This window comes from Cheilinus undulatus, linkage group 18 (genome assembly GCF_018320785.1).
Source record: "Cheilinus undulatus linkage group 18, ASM1832078v1, whole genome shotgun sequence".
Lineage (NCBI taxonomy): Eukaryota > Metazoa > Chordata > Actinopteri > Labriformes > Labridae > Cheilinus > Cheilinus undulatus.
In genome coordinates this window covers 8,295,140-8,321,836 of record NC_054882.1, presented here as the reverse complement: position 1 = coordinate 8,321,836, position 26,697 = coordinate 8,295,140, and the positions used below count along the sequence as shown (strand labels likewise).

The window sequence follows — 26,697 nt, the reverse complement described above, 5'->3', positions numbered from 1 at the left end:
ATGTAGAGACCATATAATACATATCATGAGACAGAGGCCAAGGTACAATGTATCTAAGGATTAACAGGCCCATATCAGGATAGAGGCCATGCTATAACATGCATAACAGTACAAATTCAGCTCTAGGCCTTGGTACATAACAGGCTTCCCTTGTTTGTCTTTGATAATTATTCTTTTATTCTGATAGTCTTGGATCAAATCATCTGAAACTTTAAAAACAAGACAGGCATCCATGAATGTTTTGTAACTTGGATCGATCTCCCACCTCCCATTAGAACTACTGAGTCTGTGTTTGTTTTATGTGTTATTCTCTCATTTACTTACTAAAACAAATAGTTTTTCTGCTGAGAAAGATGGCCAAAGACTCATCTTGAAACAATAAATTCTCCAAACAAGTGTTGTGGCACAGAGTCGTGCCAAAGCTGTGACACTTTAATGTGATCCAGTCCATTTGGAAACTATTACTCAAGCTTTCTATTTTCTTTACTAGATCAGGTCTTCGACCAGCTTCATTCAGAGTGTTTTTCTAATGCCTCTCCATAGATCGCTCTAAAACCTCTAAACCAGTGATACTCAGCGAGTGGCTCTGGAGCCACATGTGGCTCTTTTATGTCTTAATTTGAAACATTTCCCCCCCAGAAAACCTTAAAAAAGGGAACCCTGACCTCAGAAATTAATCACATTGATCAAGTTGTTTCCCAGACTTACTCAGAGGGCTTTAATTGTCAAACTTAATTGTCCCATTCATCTCATTTTTTACCACATTTATCCCACATTTAGCCCTTTTTCTCAATTTTTTGCCACTTTTCACCCAGTTAGGCTACCTTTGCCATTAAATACAACTTTCTTTCCTATTTTTTGCCCATTTTTTCCACTTCTTGTTACCACTTTTCCCCCATTTTTTTGCCACTTATATCCCATTTCTCTGCAGTTTCAATACTAAATGATAACTGCACTGAATGGAACTGTAAACAATTTCGTTGTACCTCGTATAATGACAATAAATGATTCTGATTTTTGCCCATATTCACCATTTTTTGCCACTTTTCGCCCATTTAAGCTACCTTTTGCCATTAAATACCACTTGTTTCTTTTTTTGCCCATTTTTATCACTTCTTTTTGCCATCTTTATCGAAATGTTTGCCCTTTTACACCACTTTTTGCCCATTCAAGCTACCTTTTGCCATTAAATACCACTTGTTTCCCATTTTTTGCCCACTTTTGCAACTGCTTTTTGCCACTTTTATCTCATTTTTGCTCTTTTTCACCACTTTTTGCCCATTTCAGTTAACTTATGTCATTAAATACCTCTTGTTTCTTTTTTTTGCCCTTTTTTGCCACTCTTCACTGTTTTTTGCCAATTTTAGTCACTTTTCTCTTATTTTTGCCCCATTTTTGCCACTTTTGTACCATTTCGCCACCTTAAATTATTTTCATTGCTACCTCAAGCTGTTTTTGCCACTTTTACCACTTAGATTGTGGTTCTTGCAAAGGTATTTTTCAACAATTTGGCTCTTTGGTTGAGCTGGGTTGAGTAACACTGCTCTAAACAGAGGCTGTTAATTTTCATTCATAGTGAAAATATCGTCTTTCTCCCTCTCACGCCTCAGTCCTGCTGCTTTAAACACGTGCATCATGTGTGTAAAACATGAGCTGGCCGATGTCTGCCGTCTGGACCCCGTCCAGGTGCTGAATCTGATACGGCTCCTAAATATCTGACACCTTCCTCAAGTATTTGAGGTAAAACACGAAGTCCATGCGCGCTTTAGAAGGAGCTGAGACTGTTTGGAGTGGAAGGAGGAGAGCGAGGCATGCAGGATATTGCTGACACATGCTGTAAAAGCTTCAAGAGTAATTTCAACATGTGCTGAGAGCTAAAATGATATAAAATGTACGTCAATGTGCTGTGATGAATTTGCTCCTTGTGAGTCTCTCTCCTTCAAGTGTAAAGGAAGCGCACGTGTCTGAGCTGAAGGGAGGTTTCTGTGCAGCGGATTTAAGAGGGAAAAAAAGTGGGTTTCAAAGCTGAATGTGACAGACAAAGATGGATGTTTTCTCCCTTCTGAATAATTGCTGTTGGGAGCGTGTTTGCATGTGTCCTCCTGCAGTTTGAAGATGATATGTGGCTCTAGGAGGAGAAACTGTCCACCTCTGATCAGTCCTGGAAAAGGCCATTTTCTCCCCGGCTTGCAGCCAAACACATACGTCTGTGTTTGTGAGGAGCTGGGGGGGTTAAGAGGGAGCGAACTCTCTCATTTCTTGCCACCCCATCTGTTTTCAATGATGAAATGTTTCGAGCTAATTGCTTTCTAATTAGTTGTCAATAACCGGCTCAGCTGGTGTCCAGGAGTTTTACAGGGGGAAAAAAGCAGCAAGGCTTTCACGTTACTGCTTGCTCCCTCCTGACCCTCTCCTCCCCTCCTGCATTCCTATTAGAGCTCTGTTTGCATCACGCACTTGTTTAAGCCTTTGCTCATCCCCTCATACGATAATGAATTTCACCTTTGACTGCGTCAGGAGGAGGAAGCTGTGTGAAACTTGGCTCGCTGAGAGTCTGTGCCGTGTTTGTGAGCTTGGCAGGAAGCTAACGCAGATTTGAAACCGAGCAGAAGGAGAAAATAATGGAACGCTCCTCCAGAGCTGAGTTTTCAGTGTTTTTCTACACACTGTTATGAAAAGATGTCATGTCGAGACATCGCTGCAGAGACTGTTCTGCTGTTTATTCAGAGAAAATACTTTGATTCTCGGTTGTCTGTCAGACGGGTAGAAAAATGGAGGGAGGTTTGGTTTTCTGGGCTCTTGGGGTGCAGCTGAAGTGTTTCCAGAAGAGGACTTTAAGTGACTCAAGTAGCTCAGAAAATTAGAATATCCTTGGGTCTCTAATAGTTTCAGAGCAGATTGAAGGGTGCAATCATTTAAAACAGGGAGAGTGGTGTCTATGCTGCTCCAGTCAAGAATCAAACAGCTTTAACCCACTAGTTCACACACCAGCCTTTGGCTCAAAAGAAGCCAGTTAACGGCTCTGTTTGATACAAACAGTGTGTTAGTGCTAGTTCACAAATATCATACCCCAAGCTGCTATCAGCTTCACCTCCTCCACCCCAGCTGCCTCCTTCATAGCTTAAAGCTTGTTGCACCCTCATATTCAGATTCATGCTGCTTTGGATTAGTTGCTTCTCAAATAATTTCATTGTTTTCAACACACACTGTCATAAATGTATCTATCCTTATGGGGGGGTTCTAGCTATGCACTCCCTGGAAAGTCGAAGCATCCTGCTTGGCTAATCCAGGGAGCATCTTTTGAGCAGAGCCTTCTCTGCCAAGTAAAACTGTATATCCATTTATCAATAAAATGGTTAAATTCATGAAGACTGCTCCTGACTGAATGTAGGTTATAATATAAAATGATGTATTGCTTAAACTTGCTGAAAATACATAAAAATGAGGAACCTAAGAAAAAATGGCAATTAGATTATTTTTGCAAATCTTTCAGCCCTAATGCCAATCAGACTTAATGGCGACAAATAAATTCTGTAGTATAGGCTAATGTTGAAATCTGTGAAATAAGCCTATCTGGAGCTGGGATGGACTTCAGAGGGGGCTGGAGTCTATCCTGGCTGTCATTGGGTGAGAAGCGAGGTACATCCTGGACTGGTCGCCAGTCATTTGCAGTTCTAGCCTATAGAGACAAACAACCAAAACATTCACCCTAACACCTATGGCCGATTTAGAGTCACCAGTGGACCAAATGAGCATGTCTTGGGTCTGCTGGAGTACCTATGCATGCACGTGGAGAACATGCAAACTCTGCACAGAAAAGCCTTGACCAGAATTTGAACCAGGAATCTGATTTTTGTGAGGCAACAGCGCTAACCCCTACTCCACTGTGCAGCCGCTTTTCATAAAATAACTATTTGAAAGAATATTCTAACTCTACACTGAAAAAAAATGGCACAAAAACCAGTTAACATAGTCACCGATAGCACCAAAACACAAAGACCCCTGCATCCGTGTGCAGAAAAAAATGCAGAATCCAAATGCAAGTAGTGTGTTCTCATTACTCATGATAATTGATGTTACTATAAAGAGAGCTCTGATCTCAGAGCTCACACAGTAGGCTACTTGAGTGTTGCCATGTTTATAGTTTACATTCAACATGTCAGTTGGTTGGATATGGCCTGAGCTCTCTAGCTTGCCCTCTAGTGGTAACACAAGAATGCTCATGATGTAGCAGGATGCATATGTGAATCTAAGGAAAAAGCAAGTACATCCATGACCTTAGGCCGTTGGTGTCAAAGTGCACCAAACATAATGTTGCTTTAATATTAGTGAAAATGTGATTTGTGCTTGTACCAGACTTTTAAACACATACTAGAATATGTACTTTATAGTGGTGCACCTTTGACTGATCAACATCTTCTCATGGGGAAACACTTGATACCAATGGTTGAAGTATTGGTTTCACACGTAGTGCCAGTTCTTAAAGCATGGGCTTAAGGTGCAGTATAAACCCCTTGTTGCTCACCTGTCACCCTGATGGTGTAGTTGCTGAGCAGCGTGTTGCTGTGGGCGAGCCGGCACGAGTAGACGCCTGAGTCCTCGTACGACACGTTGATGATACGTAACATCCTCTGGCCCAGCCGCGTCCTGTTACCTGGCACCAGCCCGGCGCCGTCTTTGAACCAGACGACGGGCTCCGAGTGGTCCTCCATGTCACATGACATTTCCAGGGTGTCCCCCATGCCCAGAACATAGTCCTCCAGGAAGGCTGTCTCGCTGGACACAGAGTCTGTAGACACAGAAGATACACAAGAGTGGTATAAGAAACCTGAGCTTCCATCTAAAATCTTTTATCAAGTGCTTGCTGTTGATCTTCTTATTTCCTTTTTTTTTGGCCTTAAAAGGGAAATTTCATGTCACTTTTCTCCCTGCAGGTATATATTTATGGTTGAGCTCTAATATTGTAAGGTTTAAACTCCCTCTTCATTTTTCCACAGCATGACTAAGAGGCAAACTAAGTCATACAGTTTCCTTAAGTTTAAGAAAGAGCCCTGCAACCCTTCTGAGACAAAGACGCAGTGATGCAGAATCTGCCACGACCCACTGGCGAGCTATCAGCTGATCTGCCTCTGGAAGTCAGAAAAGTCAAACTTCTTATTCCAGCGCTGTGTGGAAATGAACCTCCTCCTCGCCGTCACACACCAGCTCATTTACTCCACCATCCATGCACCAGCGCGGTCACGGCGGGGGAAAAAGTCAACATGTTTACTAGCCTTGCTAAGGATGCTGAAGACTGAGGGACAAACAAACAGAGGCTCCCTTGTCTCCCTGATCTATGGTGTCCTCTGCTACAAATCAATGCCATCAAGGGAAAGACAAAAACCAATGACCTCATGCACACTCTAGTCGCTCTGGCAACCATTCAAAGGAACGCCGCTATGTGCACGAACACAAGGACACTTTTAAGCACACAGGCGCATGCATACTTTCACATTACATTAAAAAAACACAGTGGGAGTGTTTGAATAAGCTGCTTGGGCAACAGAGTAACCACTTGTTTGCAACCTGAGCATGGGAAAGACAGAAGGAGGTGTAAAGAGAGCGATTTATGATGGCAAACACTCCCACTGTTGACCTGCTGGATGGGGAGGCGGCCTAACATAGGCGGACGTGAACGCAGCCGCCTCTCGCAGACAGCCTTGAACTGAAATTAGGAAATTGAAGTTGAGAGCGAAGGTTGAAAACAGGAGCGGGCCAGACGACACTGTCTTCACTAAGAATACATAATAGAAGTGTTGAATTATGGATGGTTCTTTCAATGTGAAGGAGGCTGCTCATGGACGAGGAGATGAATGCAGCCGTAGAGGCAGATGGGAGAGATGTTCATGTGGACGAAACAGCAGGTAACATGGCCAGTAATGCTTAAAATTATGGCTGACTACTGCTGTACAGTCACACCTCAAAATACAACCACAGAGTAGGGATGTGCATGAAAAGCTGACTCAACCCTTAACCCTCAGTTGTTCTTAGATTTGACTCATCTACTAAAGTTTTTTAAATGCTATTAATTTGATGTTTTAAATGTCCAACAGTAGGGTGCCAGTGGACTGGTGGTTCGATCGTGCCCCGTGCTTAGAGGCTCTGGTCGTCCAGGTAGGTAGTCCGGGATCGGGTTGGCTCCTTTCCCTCATCCCTGCTCTAGCTCCCTGATTTCCCGCTCTGTTCTCTGTCCTGTCAAATAATTACCTCACAGCCCCAAATTAAACATACTGTCATAAAAATATGGTAAATAAGTGTATAATAGTCTCAAGGACTCCAAAATGACAAATGCAAAGACTCCTTATTTGCTGTCATATTTGAGCAAGAAAGCTGAAATCCTCACTTTGAGATGATTGAACCAGAGGATTTTTGACATTTCTGCCTGAAGAATGACTGAAACTACTCAGAAATTCTCTAAAAAAATATTCTTTCAAGTGTTCAAGCTGAGAAAAAACATCAATGAAGAGGTTTAACTTAAAAGCTTCAAATGAAACCAAAAGTCCATTTGATTCCTGTCACATTTTAAGTCATCGGAGAGAAACATCTACAAAAGTGGAAATCCAAAATCTAAAACCACCCTGAAGATATCTAACTATTTGGTTAGTACTCTTCTTTGCACACATATGTTCATGCAAATACTATTTAAAGTTAGAAAAGAAAGAAACGATTTATGAAACTGCAAGTTTAAAGATGCCCACATGTTCATGCGAGAAGTCCACCGATGTTCTTTAACTGTGATAAAAAACATTAGTATCATCAGCATATAGAATTATTTGATATTGAAGAAAAGTCATTGATGTATATAAGGAATAAAAAGGGGGCCGAGTATGGAGCCCTGTGGAACGCCACAATGTATTTTACAATAGCTCCATTCCAAACAACATATTGCTACTTGTCAAGCAAGTACAGTAACTTCTAAACCAGGGGTGTCCAAACTGAGGTGACCCAGCTTTGACTTTGAGCAGTTTCTGGAAATGAAATGAAATATGGCCCACATTTGAACATGAAGCTTGTGCTTGACTGTATCATACTTTAAGACTCCCAGTGTCAGCTAAAGGTGGGGCTACCCTGATAATTCTATAAACAAACATCGTGACAGATGAATTTACAGATATGTTTTTTGTCCCGACTAAATTGAGACAACACTCTATATGGTAAAGGTACTGGCAACCAACATAATAGTATCTTGTTTTTTAACTCCCTGATGGGTTCTGGCAGCAACTAGCACTACCATTGATATTCCAGGGGTGGAACCAGGGGCAGTTATGGCAAAACAGGGCCCCCTGAAATCAGATTGGCCTCCCCAAAAACCTGAACATGATTGTCTATTTGCCTTGTCAGCCATTAAATCAAGCATATAGCATTTGTTCAGGCAGGCCACAGAGTTGAGCACTGCCTTCATCACCCAAGCCCTCATTGGCTGACGGCCAGCTGATTTGCTCTAAGACCACTATTGGCTAATCGCTGTCATGCTGCCTTATCTAAACTGCTCTTGCCTGGCCACGTTCTGCTGCTCTCTCTGCAAGCTGCTCTTGCAACCCTCCTCCACCCCAGCTCCTTTACTCTGCTTCTGACTTGATCGATATCCTGTTGGCACTGATGCCTGCTCTGCTCTGGGGTTTTGCTGCCTCCTGAATAAATGAGCAATTTAGGACTACACAGTCACTAAGCATATCTTAATCTACATTATATTGGATTTACAAACTTTCATATACCTCACCTTGTGGATATCAAAGTGGCCCCAACATCCTCATTTATTTCTATATGTGGTCCTCTGTGGAAAAAGTTTGGACACCCCTGTTATAAACCAATCAAGCTTGACTCGAGTGACCCCATACTGCAGTATTTCTTGAACTTTTATTCTTGTGACCCTTTTTTGTCCAAAAACTCCAGACAGTTTGAGATCCCCAGAGTACGAGCTAGATTTGAAGTCAAGTATCACACTAGAGAAAACAGCACACATGCAGTGAAACACACGTGCCAATAGTAATGTCTCATTCCTCATGCCTGTCTCATTGTAGCCGTTACTTCAGGCTCAGCTCTGTTCTCCTCTTTGTGCTGCAGCTCTGCACTAAAGCAAGCTCAACAGATGAGTTGTGAATTGTTTTCTCTCCCGTATTATTCCACCCATTAAAACTCCAGGAGATGTTAAGTCAATAGTGTTCTTAACATGGCTGTGCTGTGCTCTGCATGGCCCCTAGCTCTGACATCTATATTTACAACATGTTGTGTTTTTTTTTTCAATGCAGAAAGGTCCATTCAGGAGAAGAAAAACAGAGAGGCCACGCTGCACAGAGCGTAAATTCAGGCCCAGCATGAATGGCTGGCTGTACCTTTGAGTATGACTTATGACCTCTGTGAAAGAGGAGGAGAAAATGGCTCTTAGAATATCGTAGAGTCTTAAACTTGGGGGATTGGGATTAATTCTCTAGAGACTCATAGCTCACTTAGGCTTTACGGAGCCTGAGGAGCAGTGCCGATACCAGACCAGAACTAAGAGTAACTACACTAGACTTACAAAGACTTATTCTTTAAAACAGCCAAACCATGCTGACACTTGAATTCCATGTGCTTCTGTCTGAGACGTTTGTCTTAAATATGGTTTCCTTGTTGTTTTCATGGTATTTTTGTTGAACTACTCCTTTAAATATCAACCTTATTATTAAGTAAATGAGTTTAAGTTATTATATTTTTGATCAGCATGATAATCATTGCAACATTTAGCTGAAAATCCTAGTTCCTAGCATAAATCTGCTATTATTCCTGACATAAACACATGCATTAAAGCTTCTGTGGTCTCCTCAGAGCAGAATATAGATTAAGCATTGCAGCTTATTTAATTAGCATTTGTTAATAGCAAATTCAATGCCGTGCCTTTGTGTGATCCTTTTGTAAAAGGAGGACTCTTGTTTTGATCCTGGGAAAATAGATAGGAAGAGCGTTTGTGCACCGCTTGGATGTTTACACTGCCAGGGGCTTAGCAAATGCAATTTAGCAAAAGGAGAAAACAAAACACAGATATATCCTCATACATTGAAGCATTTCTCAGGTGTCACAGCAAAGAGAAAAGCCTCTCTTTCTGTGGTCACTGTCACCGACAGAATATCTGCCTCTGCTTCTGATCCTTGGCTTTGAAATGCAGATTTGAACGAGGAGAAAAGAGAGGCGACGAATAAAAGTGGGTTTTGGTTTGAAAGGCTTCACTGTGCAACCCTACACGACCTCACAGGACACATTTATCAGTGGCTGAGCTTCAGAGAGAGCCTGGTGTACCTTTGAAAAGACTGTTCTTTAACGCACAGTCAAGTTTGATCACAGTGACATCTCCTTATGTAAGTCTTTTACACAGAAATGTGCAAGGACAGCCAGCATGACATCGAAATAGATAATTTTCCACCTCTGTGTGTCCAGCTGTGCAGGACTGGGATGTTGCACAGCAGTGGTTCCATATCTGTTTTACTAAACATCCCCATCTGAACTATATGGACGAAAATATTTGGCCATACCTGTTAATTACTGAATTCAGGTGGTGCCTCTTTGTACCCACTTGTCACCCATTTCTTCCACTTTTTTGCCACTTTAAAGTGATCTTTTGGCTTCTTTTTGCCCATTTTTGAGCCACTTGTCACCAATTTCTGCCACTTCTTTTGGCTATTCTTCACTTATTTTTGCTACTTTTTGACACCATTTTGAACTATTTGCCCTATCCAGCCCCATTGCACCCACTTGCTGCCTATTTCTTCTGTTCCTTTTGTCACTTTAACCCCCTTGTCTTTTATTCTTGCCAAATTTTGCCACTTTTAACCCCTTTTTTCCAACATTTACCCTATCTTGCCTCTTTGTACCCACTTGTCGCCCATTTCTTCCACTTTTTTGCCACTTTAAAGCATTCTTTTGGCCTCTTTTTGCCCATTTTGAGCCACTTGTCACCAATTTCTGCTGCTTCTTTTGGCTACTTTTAACCAACCTGACCCACTTTTCACCTATTTTTGCCAGTCTTTCCTCCTACGTTAAACTTTTTTTGTGCCATTTTTAACACCATTTGGCTGCTATTTACCCTTTTCTGCCACTTTTTTTTATCCACTTGTCACCCACTTTTTCTATTCTTTTTGCTTCTTTAATCCATATTTTCCACTTTTAACCTATTTTTGATACATTTTGCACATTTTTACCATTTTATATCCATTTTTGTCTCTTCCTTCACTTACCCAACTCTTGCCCATTAAAGTTGTCTAAGGTTTTTCTACTTTATTTTCTGACATCCTGATGTTTGTGCACATTGTGGCTAAGCTATGAAGTCCAGCAATATTTCCTAATAATCTGGTTCAGTGTGCCCATCCACATTGTTAACATTAACAATAAAAAGGTAATTCTGTTTTCAGAAATAGTAGTAATTATTCAGGTTAAGATTTGGACTGGGCCCCAGAAAGCTCTCCCCTTCATCCCCCTTCATGGGCGGCCTTGCTGAATGCACATACCACTGAGCATTAACAAGCATACCACAGTTCATGTAAATGCCCTGTCTTATGACCTGTAACCTTGTTTCTAGAGCTGCTGAAAATACACAAATAATCAGAACTCCTGGGAGTTTTTAATGCCGTTTCAGCAGAGATGTTAACAAAGCCCTGCAAAAGTTAAGTACTGTGCTGAAGCTGAGCAGCAAATGCAGCATGAACACAGCAGAAGTTAACGTGCTACTTTAACGGCACTGATGCCACAAAGAGAAATCCCACTTCACAATTTGTTCTCTGTCATTAAAAGCTGTGATTCAAAGGCCTCAGTCCTTTTCAATCTGCTGTTTACGCTCTTTGTTCTCTGTGAACTGCCACTGTGATCCTCTTTGATATCAAACCCCTTCATGAATAAATCAGACCTGAAGTGACTCTGACTAAGCAGATAAATGAAATCTCAGCCGCAGCTTCAAATCAACGCCGAGACGTTCCTGCTGCTTCCCGGTCCGGAGCTCCACGTGTGAGCTCTTGGCCCTCTGTGTGCCAGTCTGTGTTTGATTACAGGGTGGGAGCATTTTCACCGGAACTCGTGGCCAGCTGGAAGCAATGTGTGATATGAACTCTGTGAGTGAGTGTAAATGTGGGGTCTGATATGAGAGCAAGCATCTATCTGTAATGAGGAACGCTGCAGATGTATGCGAGTGCAGAACAAGCTGGACAGTCACTTCATAAATCAAGAGGCCCCTGCCCTCGTGGCCCTTCTAACCCTCTCTGCTGGATATCATAACAAATAGCCCTTCAGAATAAAATAAAGTCTCTCTTTGAGATACTGCTGTCCACTGACGCGCTGCTTACAGACTCCATCTTTTCTGTGCGTCTGAAGAGGTTTATTTATCCTCGACAAACTTGTCCAGGGGCCGGCGGGCAGGCTGCAGCCCTGGGGATGAAAAGACCTCTTTATGTGGGGAGCCTTTCCATGCCTGCCTCTCTAACACACTCACAGAGAGAGAGAGAGAGAGAGATCCTGGAGAAACAGGAAGGAGGGTAGACTGAGTGAGACGCTGTCGCCATGGCTGCCATCGTATCAGGAGGGAACAGGGATGACGTATGGATGAGAAAACCTGCTCCAGTCGAGTTTATCAAACTCTGGTGCCAAACTTTATCTTAGAGGGGCAATAAAAGTAAAGTTTATAACACACAGATCCTCTGCTGGCAGCTGACAGAGCTGTTTCATCCTTACTGATGAGGTACGGGACAAGTCTGTGGCGTCTACACTTCTTTTAATGCAAATGTGCAAAAAGGATATATTTTGTGCCTTTTATTATTTCATTTAGAGAGGAAAGGAATGGATTAGTTACAGGTTCTCTGAGGAAAATGAATCAAAATAATATTACTTAAACAATCATGTAAGAATGCTACTGCCGCATAGACACACCTCTGCTCTCTGCTGCTTGCAGTGTTGTGGATTTCCCATTTAGTCCCAATATAACCATTTTACAGCCATGTTACAGTCATAACTGAACATTATCATGCACATTGTTATTTGGAAAGAAATGCTAGTTTCAATGAGGACCGTGGTTGATTATAATATTTAAGACCTTCCAGTTGCATATGAGGACATTTCATTTTGGTGTTCCTATCACATAAAACTCATTTCTTCTATTGGAAGTTTAGGATAATTGTCCTAAAAGTCTATGAAGTTAAGTAATCAGTTTGAAATGTTGGTGCAGTTTGGATATTTTGTGGAATTTGCACGGAAATAACTAAGTTTTATCATGGAAATTCAAACAAATGTTTGGATTGGGAATGTAGCTGTAGGGGTTGACCACTGAAATTTTCATAAAGTTTGAATGGAAACTTTTGGGGATTAGTTTGAATGTTTTTGTCGTTTTGTGGACTTTTGGAGAGTGTATTTGTTTTTGGAGGAATCTGCTTAGATATTTTGGGAATTTGCACGTTTCTTGGGGGGGGAGTATTAAAGCCTCATAATAAAGTTTCACAAAAAAAAACTGAGTACTACTTGGCACTACCTGCTTTTAAGAAAGTTCCACCCTCCTCTCCTGATCCTCCTCTCAGCTGCCAGCTAATAGGATATCAGGAGAGCCACATTCATTAAGCCACATCCATTTCCTGAGAGGGGCGTGGTCAGGGGCGGAGTCAGACAGCTCAGTTACATTTAAAGCCACAGACACAGAAATGCCTCGTTATGAGAAGGGCTGAAACAGAGGGGTTTTTAGACATGCAAAAATCCAATATTGGGGTGTTTTTTCAACAACAAACTTCACAGGCATGTTTTAGGGACCTCTGAGACCAATATAAACTTGTCTTGAAGGGGTAAAATATGTGACCTTTAATGAAATTTTGGGGTAACTCTTATGGGATAATTTAGAAATATGCATCAGAATTTTACAGAAATGTTTGGTCAATTCTTGAAATTTTAGGAAATCTGTTTGGATTTTGTAAAGGAACTTTTACCAAGAAACTCCTTTTCAAAGATAAGGTTGATGTTTACACAAATAAGTAGGGCTGTCACAATTTACTACGATCTACAAATATTGCACTGATTTTTTAAAATCACAATAAATCGCATTCTTTTATTGTCCCTTTCAACAAACTTTGGTTAATCCAATGCAGCATCTCCCTGCAGCCACAGAGATGTAAAAATAAGTCCACCACTGCTTCTTAATGTTGACTTTGACTTTTAAAAACTTCACAGAAAGCTCAGCAGAGAAGTCAAGAGTCACCTGAACCATGTGTTAGAAAACATTCACCTTTTTAAGTGTACACATATTTCATTTTCAATCCATAACAAGTTCCTTTATCCGTGGTTAAATCTTCAATCTATCCATAAAATCAGGCATGTTTCCAATCTGCAAGTCAATTACTGTTAGTAGAAAGACAAAAAATGACTGTTTTAAACTGTAAATTGTGCAATTTTTGAATGCAATAAAAAGGGTGCGATTATTGGCAATTAATTACTGCATTTGACAGCTCTACAAATAAGTGGGAGATATTTGTCCTTAGTGGTCTTAAAGGTTGTAAATTTGTATGCAGTCTATCAAAGACTGGATGATAAAAATGCATCAGAATTTCTAAATTTATTGGGGAAAAGAAGACTTAAAGATAATTTTGGGCAAAGATGATACCAGAGGTCTCTCTCCGTGGTTAGTTAATCAGATTTAGTGGACTATCAACATGGCCCATCGTTGTTTCTCTAATTTATTTGACAAGAAGAAAAGCAATCATTTCTAAAACCCTCCTCCCATTAAACATTTTGTGGAAATGTTTTGCATCTTCACAAATCATCCGTCAACTCTAATGATTGCCTCATGATGCACATTTGCATCTAAATTAAGTGAAACACATTCTTCTATTTCATTACAAGTGAGGCTGTTGCTGCAGATCATGTCGATCTGAGCTGTCAACTTAAGCATCTTTCACTCAGTCATTACTGTTTAAGCTCTCCACACTCAGGTTTGAAACTCTCAGCGGGTAAAAATGGAAACATCGGCTCCATATTCAAGATATAATGAGACAACTGTGCATCCTTGAAATGCTGCTTTAAAGCTTGTTCTGTGTCAGAGTGAGTGCCTGGTGTTCCCTGATATCTTTCCCTGTTTGAAATTCAGAGTGAAGGGAGTATTTTTCTGATTGTCACGTCTGTCAGTAAACAACTAAATCATGGCATCACTGTGCTGGCAGTTTGACGAATTCATTTTCTGCTCTGGAGGAGACAAATACAGAGAAATATTGTCGTTGTGCCTGAAAAACTAAAGCTGTAGGTCTTCAATTACACCAGATAGACTCGGTTTGAGAACTTAGTATCCTTCAAACTTCCCCCCGACTCTCCAAACTGATTTATGAAGCAGCTTCAGAATGATGTCTTCTTCTTCCTCGGTCTGGCTGCTTTGCATAAAGAAGCATCCCTGCAGGTTCAAACAGGCCGGCATGAAGGATCATAAACTTTTAAAAGATTACAAGTCTCCCCTTCTTTAGGGGGCTTAACAGGTACTTTAATGGAGTGTAGTAGAGAGGTAGCCACACATACCTTTTTCAACCCTATCTGCTTTTAGAGCTCTTTTGAAAGTGATGATTTCCAGATGGGCCATGGAGACATCCATCTTTATCAAGCGTCCCTTTTTTCCTCCTCCTCCTCCTCCTCACTACACTGAGCTAATAATACAACATGTTTCCAACATCTGCAGAGCGGCCTGCTCCAGAACCAGTGGCAAACAATTCAGCGACAAATGGCCTTTTTTATTGCAGGTAATTAGTTGTTTGCTTTGCTGCTGAAAGACTGGACTCGCTTTCTCTCTCTAAGCAGGAAGAACAAATACTTTCCACATTTCTGTAAGCACTTACAGCCAATTGGTGTGCATGTGTGTGAAGCTGGGTTGTGTACAGTGTGTCTGGGCTGTTTTTAATGAGAGAGAAGGACAACATGCTTGTTTAAGTGAAATACTGACTCCAATCTGGAACAACTTGAGTCGTATTTTGTCATTGAGTGGTTACAATTACCCTTATGATAAAGTAGTACGCTGCACATTAAAGTAGCTACAGAGATCTGGAAACGTTAACATCATCAAAATCTAAAACATTAGCACAAGGAGGAAAAGGTTCAGGATTTAAATGAGCATTTACAGCACTTGCACACAATAATGGTGGATTATTTTATCACTCCATGGTGTACACATCAACTTAGACTGTAGCAGAAAAATCCAGGTCAAGATTATTGCTATATGTTATTGTTGGTACTATGCTACTGAAAGAGAGGGAAATGTCTTCTTTAAAACCTTCCAGTCTGCTTTAAAATGAGCTAATTTAGCTAGCAAGGTAGCAAAATAACCAAATGAGTCTAATTTATTGGTTACATCGCTTATTAAAGTAGTTAAATCTGCTTTAAAAAGGGCTAATTTAGCTAGCAAGGGTGCAAAATAACTAAATGAGTCTAACTCATGGGTTATATCGCTTATTAAAGTTGTTTTATCTGCTTTAAAATGAGCTAATTTAGTTAACAAGGTAGCAAAATAACCAAATGAGTCTAATTTATGGATTTTATCTCGTATCTAAGTAGTTTTGTCTGCTTTAAAATGAGCTAATTTAGTTAATAAGGTAGCAAAATAACCAAATGAGTCTAACTCATGGGTTGTATCTCTTAAAAATATCTTAGTCTGCTTTTAAAGGAACTTATTTTGCTAGCCAGGTAGCAAAATAAACCAAAGTAGCCTAGTAAACAGCTTATTTTCCTTTTTTTAACCATGAAGTTTAATTTTAATGAATTGAATTCAGCGAGCCAGGCAGCAAAACAAACAAAACCAGCCTAATTAAAACCTTATTTTCCTTTAAAAAATGAAAGTCCGATTTTAAAGGAACTTTTTCAGCTAGGCAGGGAGAAAAACAACCTGAACTAACTTAATAAAAAAGCTACGTGTCTTTTTAGAAATAATTTCTTCTGCTTTAAAAGGGGGTAATTTAGCTAGCCAGGCGGCAAGTAGCACAATAAAAATATTATTTTTCTTTTAGAAATAATAATTTCTGCTTTAAGTTGAGCTAATTAAGCTAGCCAGGAAGCAAAATAACCCAAACCAGCCTGAAAAACAGATTTTATCTGTTTTTTTCTCTTCAACTGAGTCTGCTTTAAAATGGGCTAAATTAGCTAGCTATCTCTCTCTCCTTTTTAACTTATAACATATTGTCTTTTCCTGTATCTACTGTTTTAAGTGGTTTTCAAGATCATGTGTGCCATTTCCATCCCTTTCAATTGTGTTAATTGTTTTTAGATGTTGTTTTTTACCTTCTAAATTTCTCTGTTTGGTTCATTGCTAATTGCTAATTGAGTTCATGCCTTTGCTTTCTGTTTAAGCACTTTGTAAACGTCTCTTTTAAAAGGTGTAATAAAAAACATTTACATGTTTAAAGTCTACTTTGGGAAGAGCTAGTTTTGCCTAGCTAGGTGATGCAATAAGCCTAAGCAGCAAAATAAAAAGGACATTTCTCTTTTAAAAGAATCAAAAAAGCTTTAAAATAGGCTAATTAAGCTAGCCATGCAGCAATTTTACCCAAACTAATTTTAAAAAAGTATATCTCTGTGCTAAAGTCATGAAGTCTGCTTTCAAAGGTGCTTATTTAGCTAGCACCTAGCATATTAGCCCAAACTAGCCTTATAAATGGGTTATATCTCTTTTTGAAAATCACGAGGTCTGCTTTTAAAGAAGCTAACTAAGCTAGCTGGAAAGCAAAACAACCAAAACTTGCCTAAAGTATTTCGAGTTTTACTTTTCAAATGAGGAATACTGGTTTTTCTGTCTTTTTGTGTTAAAATAGCATTTGGCTAACTGTTAGTTTTTGTTACTCCTTCAGTTTATAAAAACAGCCTTACTTGGAATGAGGATAAAGACTAAAAAAATCAGACCAAAGATGTGATAAGATAGATTATCTTTTAGATAAACTCTCTAGAGAGCTACAGGCACACAGACAGCTAGCTGCTTTAAGCTAGCTTTGTAACCAGATCACTTAGAGCAAAGGTCAGAGATTTTCTTTATTATAAAGTTGGGTATTTTATCACTAACAGACAGGCATTTTTATTTGCAATTGGATGGATGAGTTATACATATTTTTCAAAGTTATAAAGTCATTTTTAAGGGAGCTTATAGTAAGCTAGCCTTGTAGCAATGATTCCTAACCTAGCACAGTGTGGTTGTAGAGAAATCTGGAAGAAGCACCGCTTAAGTACTAGAATTAACAAAACTTTTCCAATAAGGAAATAATATCTGTAAAGTTGGGGTTATATTTGAACTCTTTTCCTCTATTTTCTGTCTAAAATGCATGAAGCTAACCTGGGAGTTTGATTTAAATCTGACTGCTCATGTTTCTTGCCTCTCTTTTCCTCTGTGTTGCCATGTTCCCAGCCCCTGCAGCTAACTTTAAAATACAGCCTTATTAAGAATGATGGTCAAGATTAAAAAATGGACAAAAGTTGTGATAAAAAGATATTATCTTTTAGATAAATGTCCTGAAGAGTTACAGACGCAGACTCAAACAGACGGGCTGTTTCAGGCCGGGATGTCCTCCACAGCAGCCTGTCTGCTCGCTGCGTCCCGCCAACAGATTCTTTCACTTCTGCTTCCTCTGCTGAAAAAACGGAGCGGCTGCCAACGGTTTGGCACACTCAACACCCCCTCAGACAAGCCAGCATCACATGACCTTCAAACAGGATCTGTTGAGCCCCCAACCAACCATCACCCCCTCCCCTCTCCATAAAGAGCACATTTCTCTTCCTCCATTTCACAGCTATGCCAATTGTAAATCCTACCCGTCCTGAAAAAGCTCCTTCTTCTCTGCTTTTTTCTCCTTTTTTGCAATGTGCAGTGAAACCCCCTCTAATCTCTGTTTAATATGGTTTGGCCGGATGTAAATACCTTTGGACAATGCCCTTAATCTGGGCCAGCCTGACAACCTCACACCGTTGCGGAGAAGCCTGCCAGGAAGAGACGGGGAGAAAAGAGGGATGGCTCGGCAGAGATCAAGGAGGAGAGGAGAAAAGAGGAGAAAGAGGGGGAGGAGGGAGGGAGGGTTTCCCCAGCTTGTTGCCTCTATTCTCCACCAGGCTTTATCAAAAGAGCCTCTAAAATCAAGTTAAAGATAGACGTTGCCTCTAAACATCCCGCCCCGGCCTGTGCCAGCCTCACCCACCCTCCCCCCCGGTGCTAACCCTTCGCTCGGCTGCGCTAACGAGCATCGGAAGCTACTGTACGTCCAGAGCATCTTGGCAGCAGCCAATCGTCTTTGCTCCTTTTATACCCTCATCATCGCCCCCACCTGCCCTCCATCCCTGCAGCCTCCCTCAGAATAGGGCCTGGGCTTGGTCCACGCTTAATTGTCATTCCAAAGACGAACTGGCCTAGTTTCAATTCAGCAGACAAGTGTAAGAAGCTCGACCCACAAAAGCCAGGATGTCTGCAGAGTGCGTGTGGGGCTACTAAACAACATAATTACACTTCCTTTAACAACACGGAGGAACCAATCCGATTACAAGGCGGCTTTTAGGATCACAAAATTTGGACGTCAGAGCTTCGGGATCTTGTTAAGGCCATAAATTACCCAATGTGCTTATTTTACTCTTTAGCAAAGAGTGCTGAGTGGCTAATTTACTGCTCAAACTGTGCAATATGTTCATTTACAGTCACTTCTGGAGGGCGATATGACTTCACACAGATTTGGAGGGAGAACTGACACTATATCAGCATTACTGTATCCTGGGAGAGGCCTGCTGGACCGGAGCTGTGTGCAGCTTTTTAAACACTTTTCCAACTCATTTTGGCCACTTTTCATCAGTTTTGCACACTTTTGCATATTTTTCCCGATTTTTCCACTGATTTCTTACCACCTTTAAGCCATTTTTGCCACCTTATGGCCTTTATTGGCCTCTCTTGACCAGTTTTTGTCACTTTAAATCCCTTTTAACCACTTTTTATGCCCATTTTTGCCGCTCCAAACCTGTTTCTGCTACTTCCTAATCCCATTTCACTGCCTTTTCTGCAAACATCCGCCACTTTAAGCCATTTTTTGCCACTTTTGTTGCCTCTGTTAACAGACTTTTGCCACTAGAAACCCCTTTTCATCAATTTTTCATTCCCTTTTTTCCAATTTTAACCTCATTTCACTGTTTAATTTTTCCATTTTGCCACTTTAAACCCATTTTTGCCACTTCTAACCCCTGGACACATTTTTTTCTGCTGGATTTTGACAATTTCAACCTTTTTTGCCTTTGTTGACCCATTTCTTCTACTTTTAAATTTCATTTCACCAACTTTTTGCCCACATTTGCCATTTTATCCCCTTTATTGCCACTATTGCCATCCTTTCTTGCCTCTTTTGACCCATTTTTGCCACTATTATCCCCTTCTCACTACTGTTTATGGCCTTTTTTGCCATTTAACTGCATATCAGTTTTTATGCCAACTTTCGCCACTTTAAAATCATTAATGCCACTTTTCAATCCAATTTCACCAGCTTTTCCACCAGCTTCTAACACTTTCAAACCTGTTTTGCAACTTTCTACCTATTACTGCCTCCGTTGGCCATTTTCAACCCCTTTTCACTACTTTCTTCACCCATTTTTGCCAACTTTAACAGCATGTTACTTGTTGTTACGCTAATTTTTGCCACTTAAAAACCATTTTTACCACCTTTTAAATTCCCATTTTACCACCTTTTCCACTAATTTCTGCCATGTTAGAACATTTTTTGCCTCTTTCCACCCATAGTTGCCCCTGTTAATCCATTTTTGCCTTTATAAACTAATTTTCACCCCTGCAGCATTGATACCCTGACCTGACATTGATGACACCCACCAATAGGAGAAAATTTGCTCTTTATGTTTGCATCATTATTTACCAGAGTGACATTATACAAGTCCCCAATTCTTCTCCCCCTGGGATTCTTGTGTGCATACACTGAAGCTGGGTGTATTAGTGAGGTTAACTGGGATAATTTTCTGGATGTTATCACATTCACACCTACAGTTCTATCTGAAGGAGAGCTGGTTCCTATCCTGCTCTTGATTCATAGGAAATGGGATTTGTAATTGATATCAGTAAGGTCTTTACAAGGATCTAGTCTAATGTCTAATGAGAAATGATCAGAAATGTTCATGATCCAGAAAATACCCCATAAGGAGCTACTCTACAACGAAGCTTTCTGCATTTGGCCTCTGAATTACTGAGAAGTTTCTTGAAGGAGCAGAAAAGCTGATGCAAACCATCTCGGAGTCTCTGATTGAAACGTTGAACTTAGACCTCCACTGACCCCGACCTTTACCCTGACCTCTCAGAGTGGCGACTGTGACCCCCTTACACGCAGAGATGCACACTCGCTGACTCACAACTTCTGATACTCTCCAGCTGGGATGACCTGCCCCCCTCCCCCGGTGCTCAGCCCATTCATAAAGCCTTGCTCTGGTGGAGCAGTGACAGTGTGGGTGAGGCGACAAAGACATCAGTGTCAGAGTGATCAATGTAAAGGCACACTTGTTTGTTGGGCTTGAACACACACACCTACACACAAATTCATACAAAGGATAAGGACTGAAGGCTGGATTGTCCTGCTCAGAGGTGTCCCAGTAGAAACACTACTTTCTTAAACACTGTTTCCATCCTGTAAGAAGAAGCCTGCTGTAATCATGTTTACTCTCACAGAGATGCCTTGCAAAAACCAACAATGACAAAATAAAAATGCTTTCAAAGGAAAGTTAAAACCTCATCTGGACTTTGTTAAATAATTTGTCGAGTATAACTAAGACTGAGCTTTATCAGCTTTTGCCACCTTTTTAACCATTTATGCCACCTTTTTTGCCAATTTTTACCCACTTTTGCCTTTGATTGACCACTTTTGTTACCAAATGTTGCCCTTTTTTGTTACTTTAAACCTTTTTTAACCACCTTTTTACAACATTTTACCCTTTCAGACCACTTGTTACACTTTTTTGCCACTATTTGGACACATTCAACAAGTTTTTGGCAATTTTAACCCATTTTTTGACTACTTATTATTATTATTATTATTATTTTTTTTTTTTTACCAATTTTTGCCCATTTCTGACTTTGTTTTGCCACCTTTTGCCCAATTTTGCCATCTCCATGATCGCCCAGTTGGCTGGACCCCAGAAAGCTCTCCCCTTTATCTCCCCTTATAGGCCACCTTGACTGTAGCATTATTTAAAAAGTCTGTTTTGTAATGTACCACAAAAATATGGTGTGCATTGAGATTTTGGCTTAACCTTAGGTGTGCCTTGGGTGAAAAAAGTTTGAAAACCACTGATTTAGAGCACTTTTAAACTCATTATCTGAAAATATAACAACTTTGTTCCCTATAAAATACAGTTTTACTTGAAAAGTTAAGCATTTTCCTGATAGAAACTGAAAATTAGTCGACAACGCTAGTTTAAAGAATTCTCTGACACAGTATTTAGACTGTTAGTTAGGTGAAAACTACAGCATTAAGGAGTAATTTCATGTCCTTAATCAATGGCGTAAGAAAGAAGTTGTTAAAATATTACAGAATAGTTTGCAAATGCCAAAAAAACTCATGCAAGCCATCATAAACTTACAGCCTGCTGATTTGCTCTAAGCACGCTATTGGCTAATCGCACTCAGGCTGATCTTGCAACCCTCCTCCACCCCATCTCCTCCTTCATTCTGCTTCAGACTTATTTTATTGTTATTTATTGGTTTTTATTCTGCTTCTCTTCCTGCCTCAGACTTTTCTTATCAGCATTGGCAGAGCAAGAGTGTGTGCCTTTCCTACTTGATGCTTTCCACGCTGGCCCATGGAAGGGCGGGGGGATGCCAGAACAGCCACAACACCAAACATAAATGTCAGCATCAATGCTAATTAATAAATGCTAATGAAGAAATATTTACAGCTGCAAATCATAGGTGTTTCTTGACAAAGTGGTCCTGACTTGACTGAATTAATCTGCTATGCCAGTTTGGAGAAGCAGTATTTAGTAGTGGTGTAACTTTATTTGTATTCACCCGTAGACACATGCACGTGCTGGATACAGGGACTCTGCATGGTATCAGCAGGCCAATCCAGGTGGCAGTAATGCCCAGAACTTTTGCCAACTGCTAGTAAACAAAAAAATAAGAAGCAGGAAGCAGCAAAGATTAAGTGGAGCTACATATCCACCTTTCAAAAGCTTTCAAAAAGCTTCTAGATGTGGAGCCAAAAAGGTCAGAGACATGCAGATATGCTCAGAGAAGAGTCTGGCTTCAACTTTGTGTTGAAAGTGATCAAGCATTGTCACAATGTCCTTTCCTTTATTTACATAAACCAGTATGTGGTCTTTTACTAGCTGGCATGCTAACATAGATTATGGCACAGGCTAGTCAAGGCTGCAGCCTAGGGTCCCTCATGTGCAAGGGCTCCTGGACTGGTCAGATTATTAGAAACTTCAAATTTAGTAGGAGGAAAATCAACCAATATGAGTCCATAAGAAAGATGTATTTACTGAATTATCATCTGATTGGTTAGACATAAAAGGCAATATTTAGCCTACCAAATTTAGCAGCTGGTCTCTGGCACCCATGTCGATTCAGTCAGGACCACATTGTCAAGAAACATATTTTCCTTATTAGCAGTTATTAATTTGAACCTATTGCCATTATTTATATTTGGCAGTGTGGTTGTTCTGGGATCCTGCTGCCCTTCCACAAGCCTAAAGCATCAGAATAAACTCACATCCCTGTGCTTACAAGGGTAGCCTGAGGTAGGGGGAAAACAGCCAAAAAAAAGGAAAACCAGAACAACAGAATGACATGATAAAATCAGAAACAGAATAAAGGAGAAGCTGGGGTGGAGGCTTAATAGTACGCATCGAGAGAATCAGCTGATCTCAGTTACATGGCAGAGCTTACCTGAACTAACGGTATGTGCTATATTATCTGAGATTGTTCTAGATGGAACAAAATCTAAGTGCCTGGTTCAAAATAACTAAACAAAGGAAGAGAAATCAGGTACTTCTTGTTGTCTTTTCCTGGTGAATTAAAACTGCACTGAAACATGACTAAGATATAACCCAGACAATGACCTCTTTGAGCTACTCCACCCTCACATTAAGGCTTTTATTTTGGGAAAGTTTGAAAATCCAGCCTCAAGAAAACCATTATAAATCCTACTAAAGCACCACAAAATGGTTCAATAAGGCAAAATGAAATTCTGTGGAAACTCTGGATCAAATAAGGGTTTGCAGGTGGATTCATGCTGAGGGGGTGTGTCCCTGTGTCGGGACCAGCAGGACATAAAAGCGTTTACTGCTCTGTTTATGATGCTGTTTATTAGCGTGCTGGGACTGCGTGGGTCCGTCTCTCTCCTCCCGGTTGTTACCTCACTACATTAAACCTGCTGTTGGTCTCCGCTGACATGTGCTTCTGATCACCAGAAGCACCCACAGCTTCCTTCCTGAGCTGCTTCCTGTCCCGTACCGGCCTGCTACTGAACAACCAACCACAAAGATCTTCGATTTTCCTTGTTACTCTCTTGTTTCAGGATCCATCAAACTCAGGGATGAGTAAAATGTGCAGAAGAAAAAGCATGAAAAAAAATGACCTGGTGAGATGTTTTGGTGTGTTAAGTGTGTTTGCTTATGAGAGCAGGGAGAGAGCAGGAAAGCCTCTAATCCCATCATCCCTCCCTCCAGGACCGGCCTTCACTTACAGCACAAACAGGCCTCAGAGGAGTCTCTGTTTGAGAGAGAACGGCTGGAGCTCAGCTTTACTGAGACATCAATAACCCAGTCTGACCGCTGCAATAGTCAGTTACGAAATATCTTCATTTAGCGAAAACGCTTCTCAGAATACTCAGGATTTCAACACGTTGTATTTGGCCCCCAGTCCCTAGTTTGGACACCCCTGTTGTAGATGCATTTGGACGGTTTCAACAGTGTGCAGGAGTCTCTCTGCATATTTTATTAACAGCTGGAGATGGGTCATGATTACAGAATATTTAAATCATTAAGAATTTGCAAAAATCAATGTGTTCCTGTGACCTTCATCTCATCTTAAATATATAATTTTTTGGAAAAGTTTCTGGTCAAGCAAATGTTCAGTTTGAGTTACTATTTAGTCTTGTCACATAAAATAAATCATTTCCAAAGGTAAAGCAAAAAAAAATGTAGGATTATGGCTAGATTTGCTTTGGTTAGAGATGCACCATACAGTTAAAAAAAAAAAATCTATTATGCAGATATTTTTGCACTGATACCAATGTTGATATGATATATAGATGTATTTCAGACCTAAAACCTAGGCTTAAATGACTCTTTAAAGCTCAAGAATAAAAAAAACAAAGAAACTTCAGTCCTTACAACACACTTTAAGCCAATATAAGCAATATATCAGTTATATATAGGCAGAAATTGCAGCTAGGAAAGTTGACTTAATCTGCTGAATGGATATAATGCTGATAAGACTGTACATCTCTTGCTCGCCACTATAAAGATGTCATGAAAGGCTCAGATTGATCATAGATTAACCTTACAACATAAAAAGAGCCTACAGTGACAAGCCCGAGCTGAATGCTGAAAAGACCAGAGCGACTCCACACTGTGAGGCCTCTGTCTTCAGAGACAAACGCCTCAAAGACCAGTTCATAATCTACATGGTAGCATATCTAAATATCTCCTCAGGCCTTTTTAATCCGAGGGCTAAACTCTTGAATTGATCCGATTCTCTGGAGCAGTTGGAAGTCAAGTACGAGTGTTTTGCTCAGTGGCACGTTGGCGCCGGCTGAATAGAAAAGCGACTGAACATTTTCATGTGTGAAGCTCTTTACTGTTGCATTGTCCTCTTTAAGAAACTCTATTGACTCTTTAGTGAATGGCAGAGCAGGACAGAGGAGTGAAGTACATACAGGCACAGTCACCCTGGTTACTGAAGTGGTTACCATGGAGACGTCTGGCTGTCTCAGTACCTGCCAACTAGCTAGCAGTGCTAACTGTCCTTCTGGAGATACATTAGCACTGAGCCGCATCGGGTCAGAACGCTGCGTCATCAGCTCTAGACCCGCCCTTGAATGGGAACTAAGTTGTTGCTGCGCCGAGTCAGACCAAGTAGAGCCGACCTGCTTCATGTAATGGCCCAACAGTCATATGCATAACTTTTAGGCCCTGAGGACTCATCACGTGGCCCGAAGTGCCACAACCTGGGGCTGGGGAGGGCAGCCAGAGTCAAGCACGACAGCATCTCTTTGGTCTGGCCTTCTCACACCTGGGGATAAGACGATGGCAGTTTTAGGTTCCATGAGACATCCACAGCAGGACCAGGGTTCCAATGTTGAAATTATTTATTTGTGCCACTTTACAACCACTTGTCCTGCAAATTTTGACACTATTATTTGCACATTTTTCCCTCTTTACCAATTTTTGCCACATTTTATTAAGTTTGCATCTTTTTTCCCTCCAATTTTTGCCACTTCAAACATATTTTTGCACTTTAAAACAATTTCTACTACTTTTAAGCCAATTCTCGCCACTTTCGACCTCATATCGCCTTTCTTGACCCATTATTATCTCATTATAACCACATTCTACTTTGTTAAGCCCACTGTTGCACGTTTAACCCATTTTTGCTACTTCCTCAGTTTAAACAACTTTCTCTCATTTTTAATCCCAGTTTAATTTTGATTCCTTTTTCCACCAATTTGCCCCAACTTTTAACCCTTTTTAATTCACTTTTTAATCCCATGTCTCCACCTTTTCTGCCAATTTCTTGTACTTTTAACCCGATGCTGCCACTATTAACCCCTTTTACCACTGTGTTATGTCATTTTTTATCCCATTTTGGTTACTTTTTGCCCATTTTTGCCACTTGAATCTTATTTATGCCACTTTTAATCAATTTCTGATACTTTAAAATTCCCATTCCACCACCTTTTTCATCAATATTGCCATTTTAAAACCAATTTTAGCAACTTTTTAAAAATCTCATCTCACCACCTTTTCTGACAGTTTCTTTTACTTTTAACCCAATATTGCCATTGTTAACCCCTTTTACCAGTTTGTATGCCATTTTTTTCTACCCCATATTGGTCACTTTTAGTCATTTTTGCCACTTTACATCCATTTCTACTGCTTTTAAACTCCCATTCCACCACCTTTTACACTAATTTTGCCATTTTTAACCCATTTTAGCCACTTTTTAATCCCCTTTTAATTCTGTTTTTAAGACAAGACAATTTTTAAGATGGCTATACTATGACACTATGCCATTATGCCACTATGATGCTTTAATAAAAAAAAGTATTAAAATATTGAAAAGAATTTGACCCATTACATTTTTTTGACTCTTAAGGGCAAAGATTAAAAAAAACAGAACAAAGACTGAAGAACTCTGAGACTAAGTCGTGCTGAAAACGGCCGTACACACTGGAAAGTGGAGCTCTTTCCTGTATAAACAAGAATTAAATCCTCTGGCTTACTAGAATCTAATGTTTTCCGATTCTGCCTTTGCAGTGATATACAGTAGATAAACCGCTGTAAGCAGTGGCTGCCATGAGGGAAAAGTTGTCACATGAGGAAAAAATGCAGGCATTACCAGATCCACCGCACTCAGAAATAACATTTCATGAGAACGGTGAAAAAATTCTGTCCTTGGTCATTGTAAAAAAAAAAAAAAAAAACAAGTCAGCTCGACTGTCACTGCTCTGCTAT

At 40.4% G+C, this 26,697-nt stretch overlaps 1 protein-coding gene across 3 annotated transcripts in view; it reads right to left on the bottom strand.

The window, feature by feature from the left end:
* Window positions 1-26,697, bottom strand: part of fgfr3 (fibroblast growth factor receptor 3) — a 141,421-nt gene that overhangs the window by 79,497 nt on the left and 35,227 nt on the right. For all 3 annotated transcript variants that reach the window (XM_041812347.1, XM_041812348.1, XM_041812349.1), the window contains exon 3: window positions 4,526-4,789. In XM_041812347.1, the coding sequence (XP_041668281.1) occupies window positions 4,526-4,789 (264 nt within the window). The remainder of the gene's footprint in view (window positions 1-4,525; window positions 4,790-26,697) is intronic.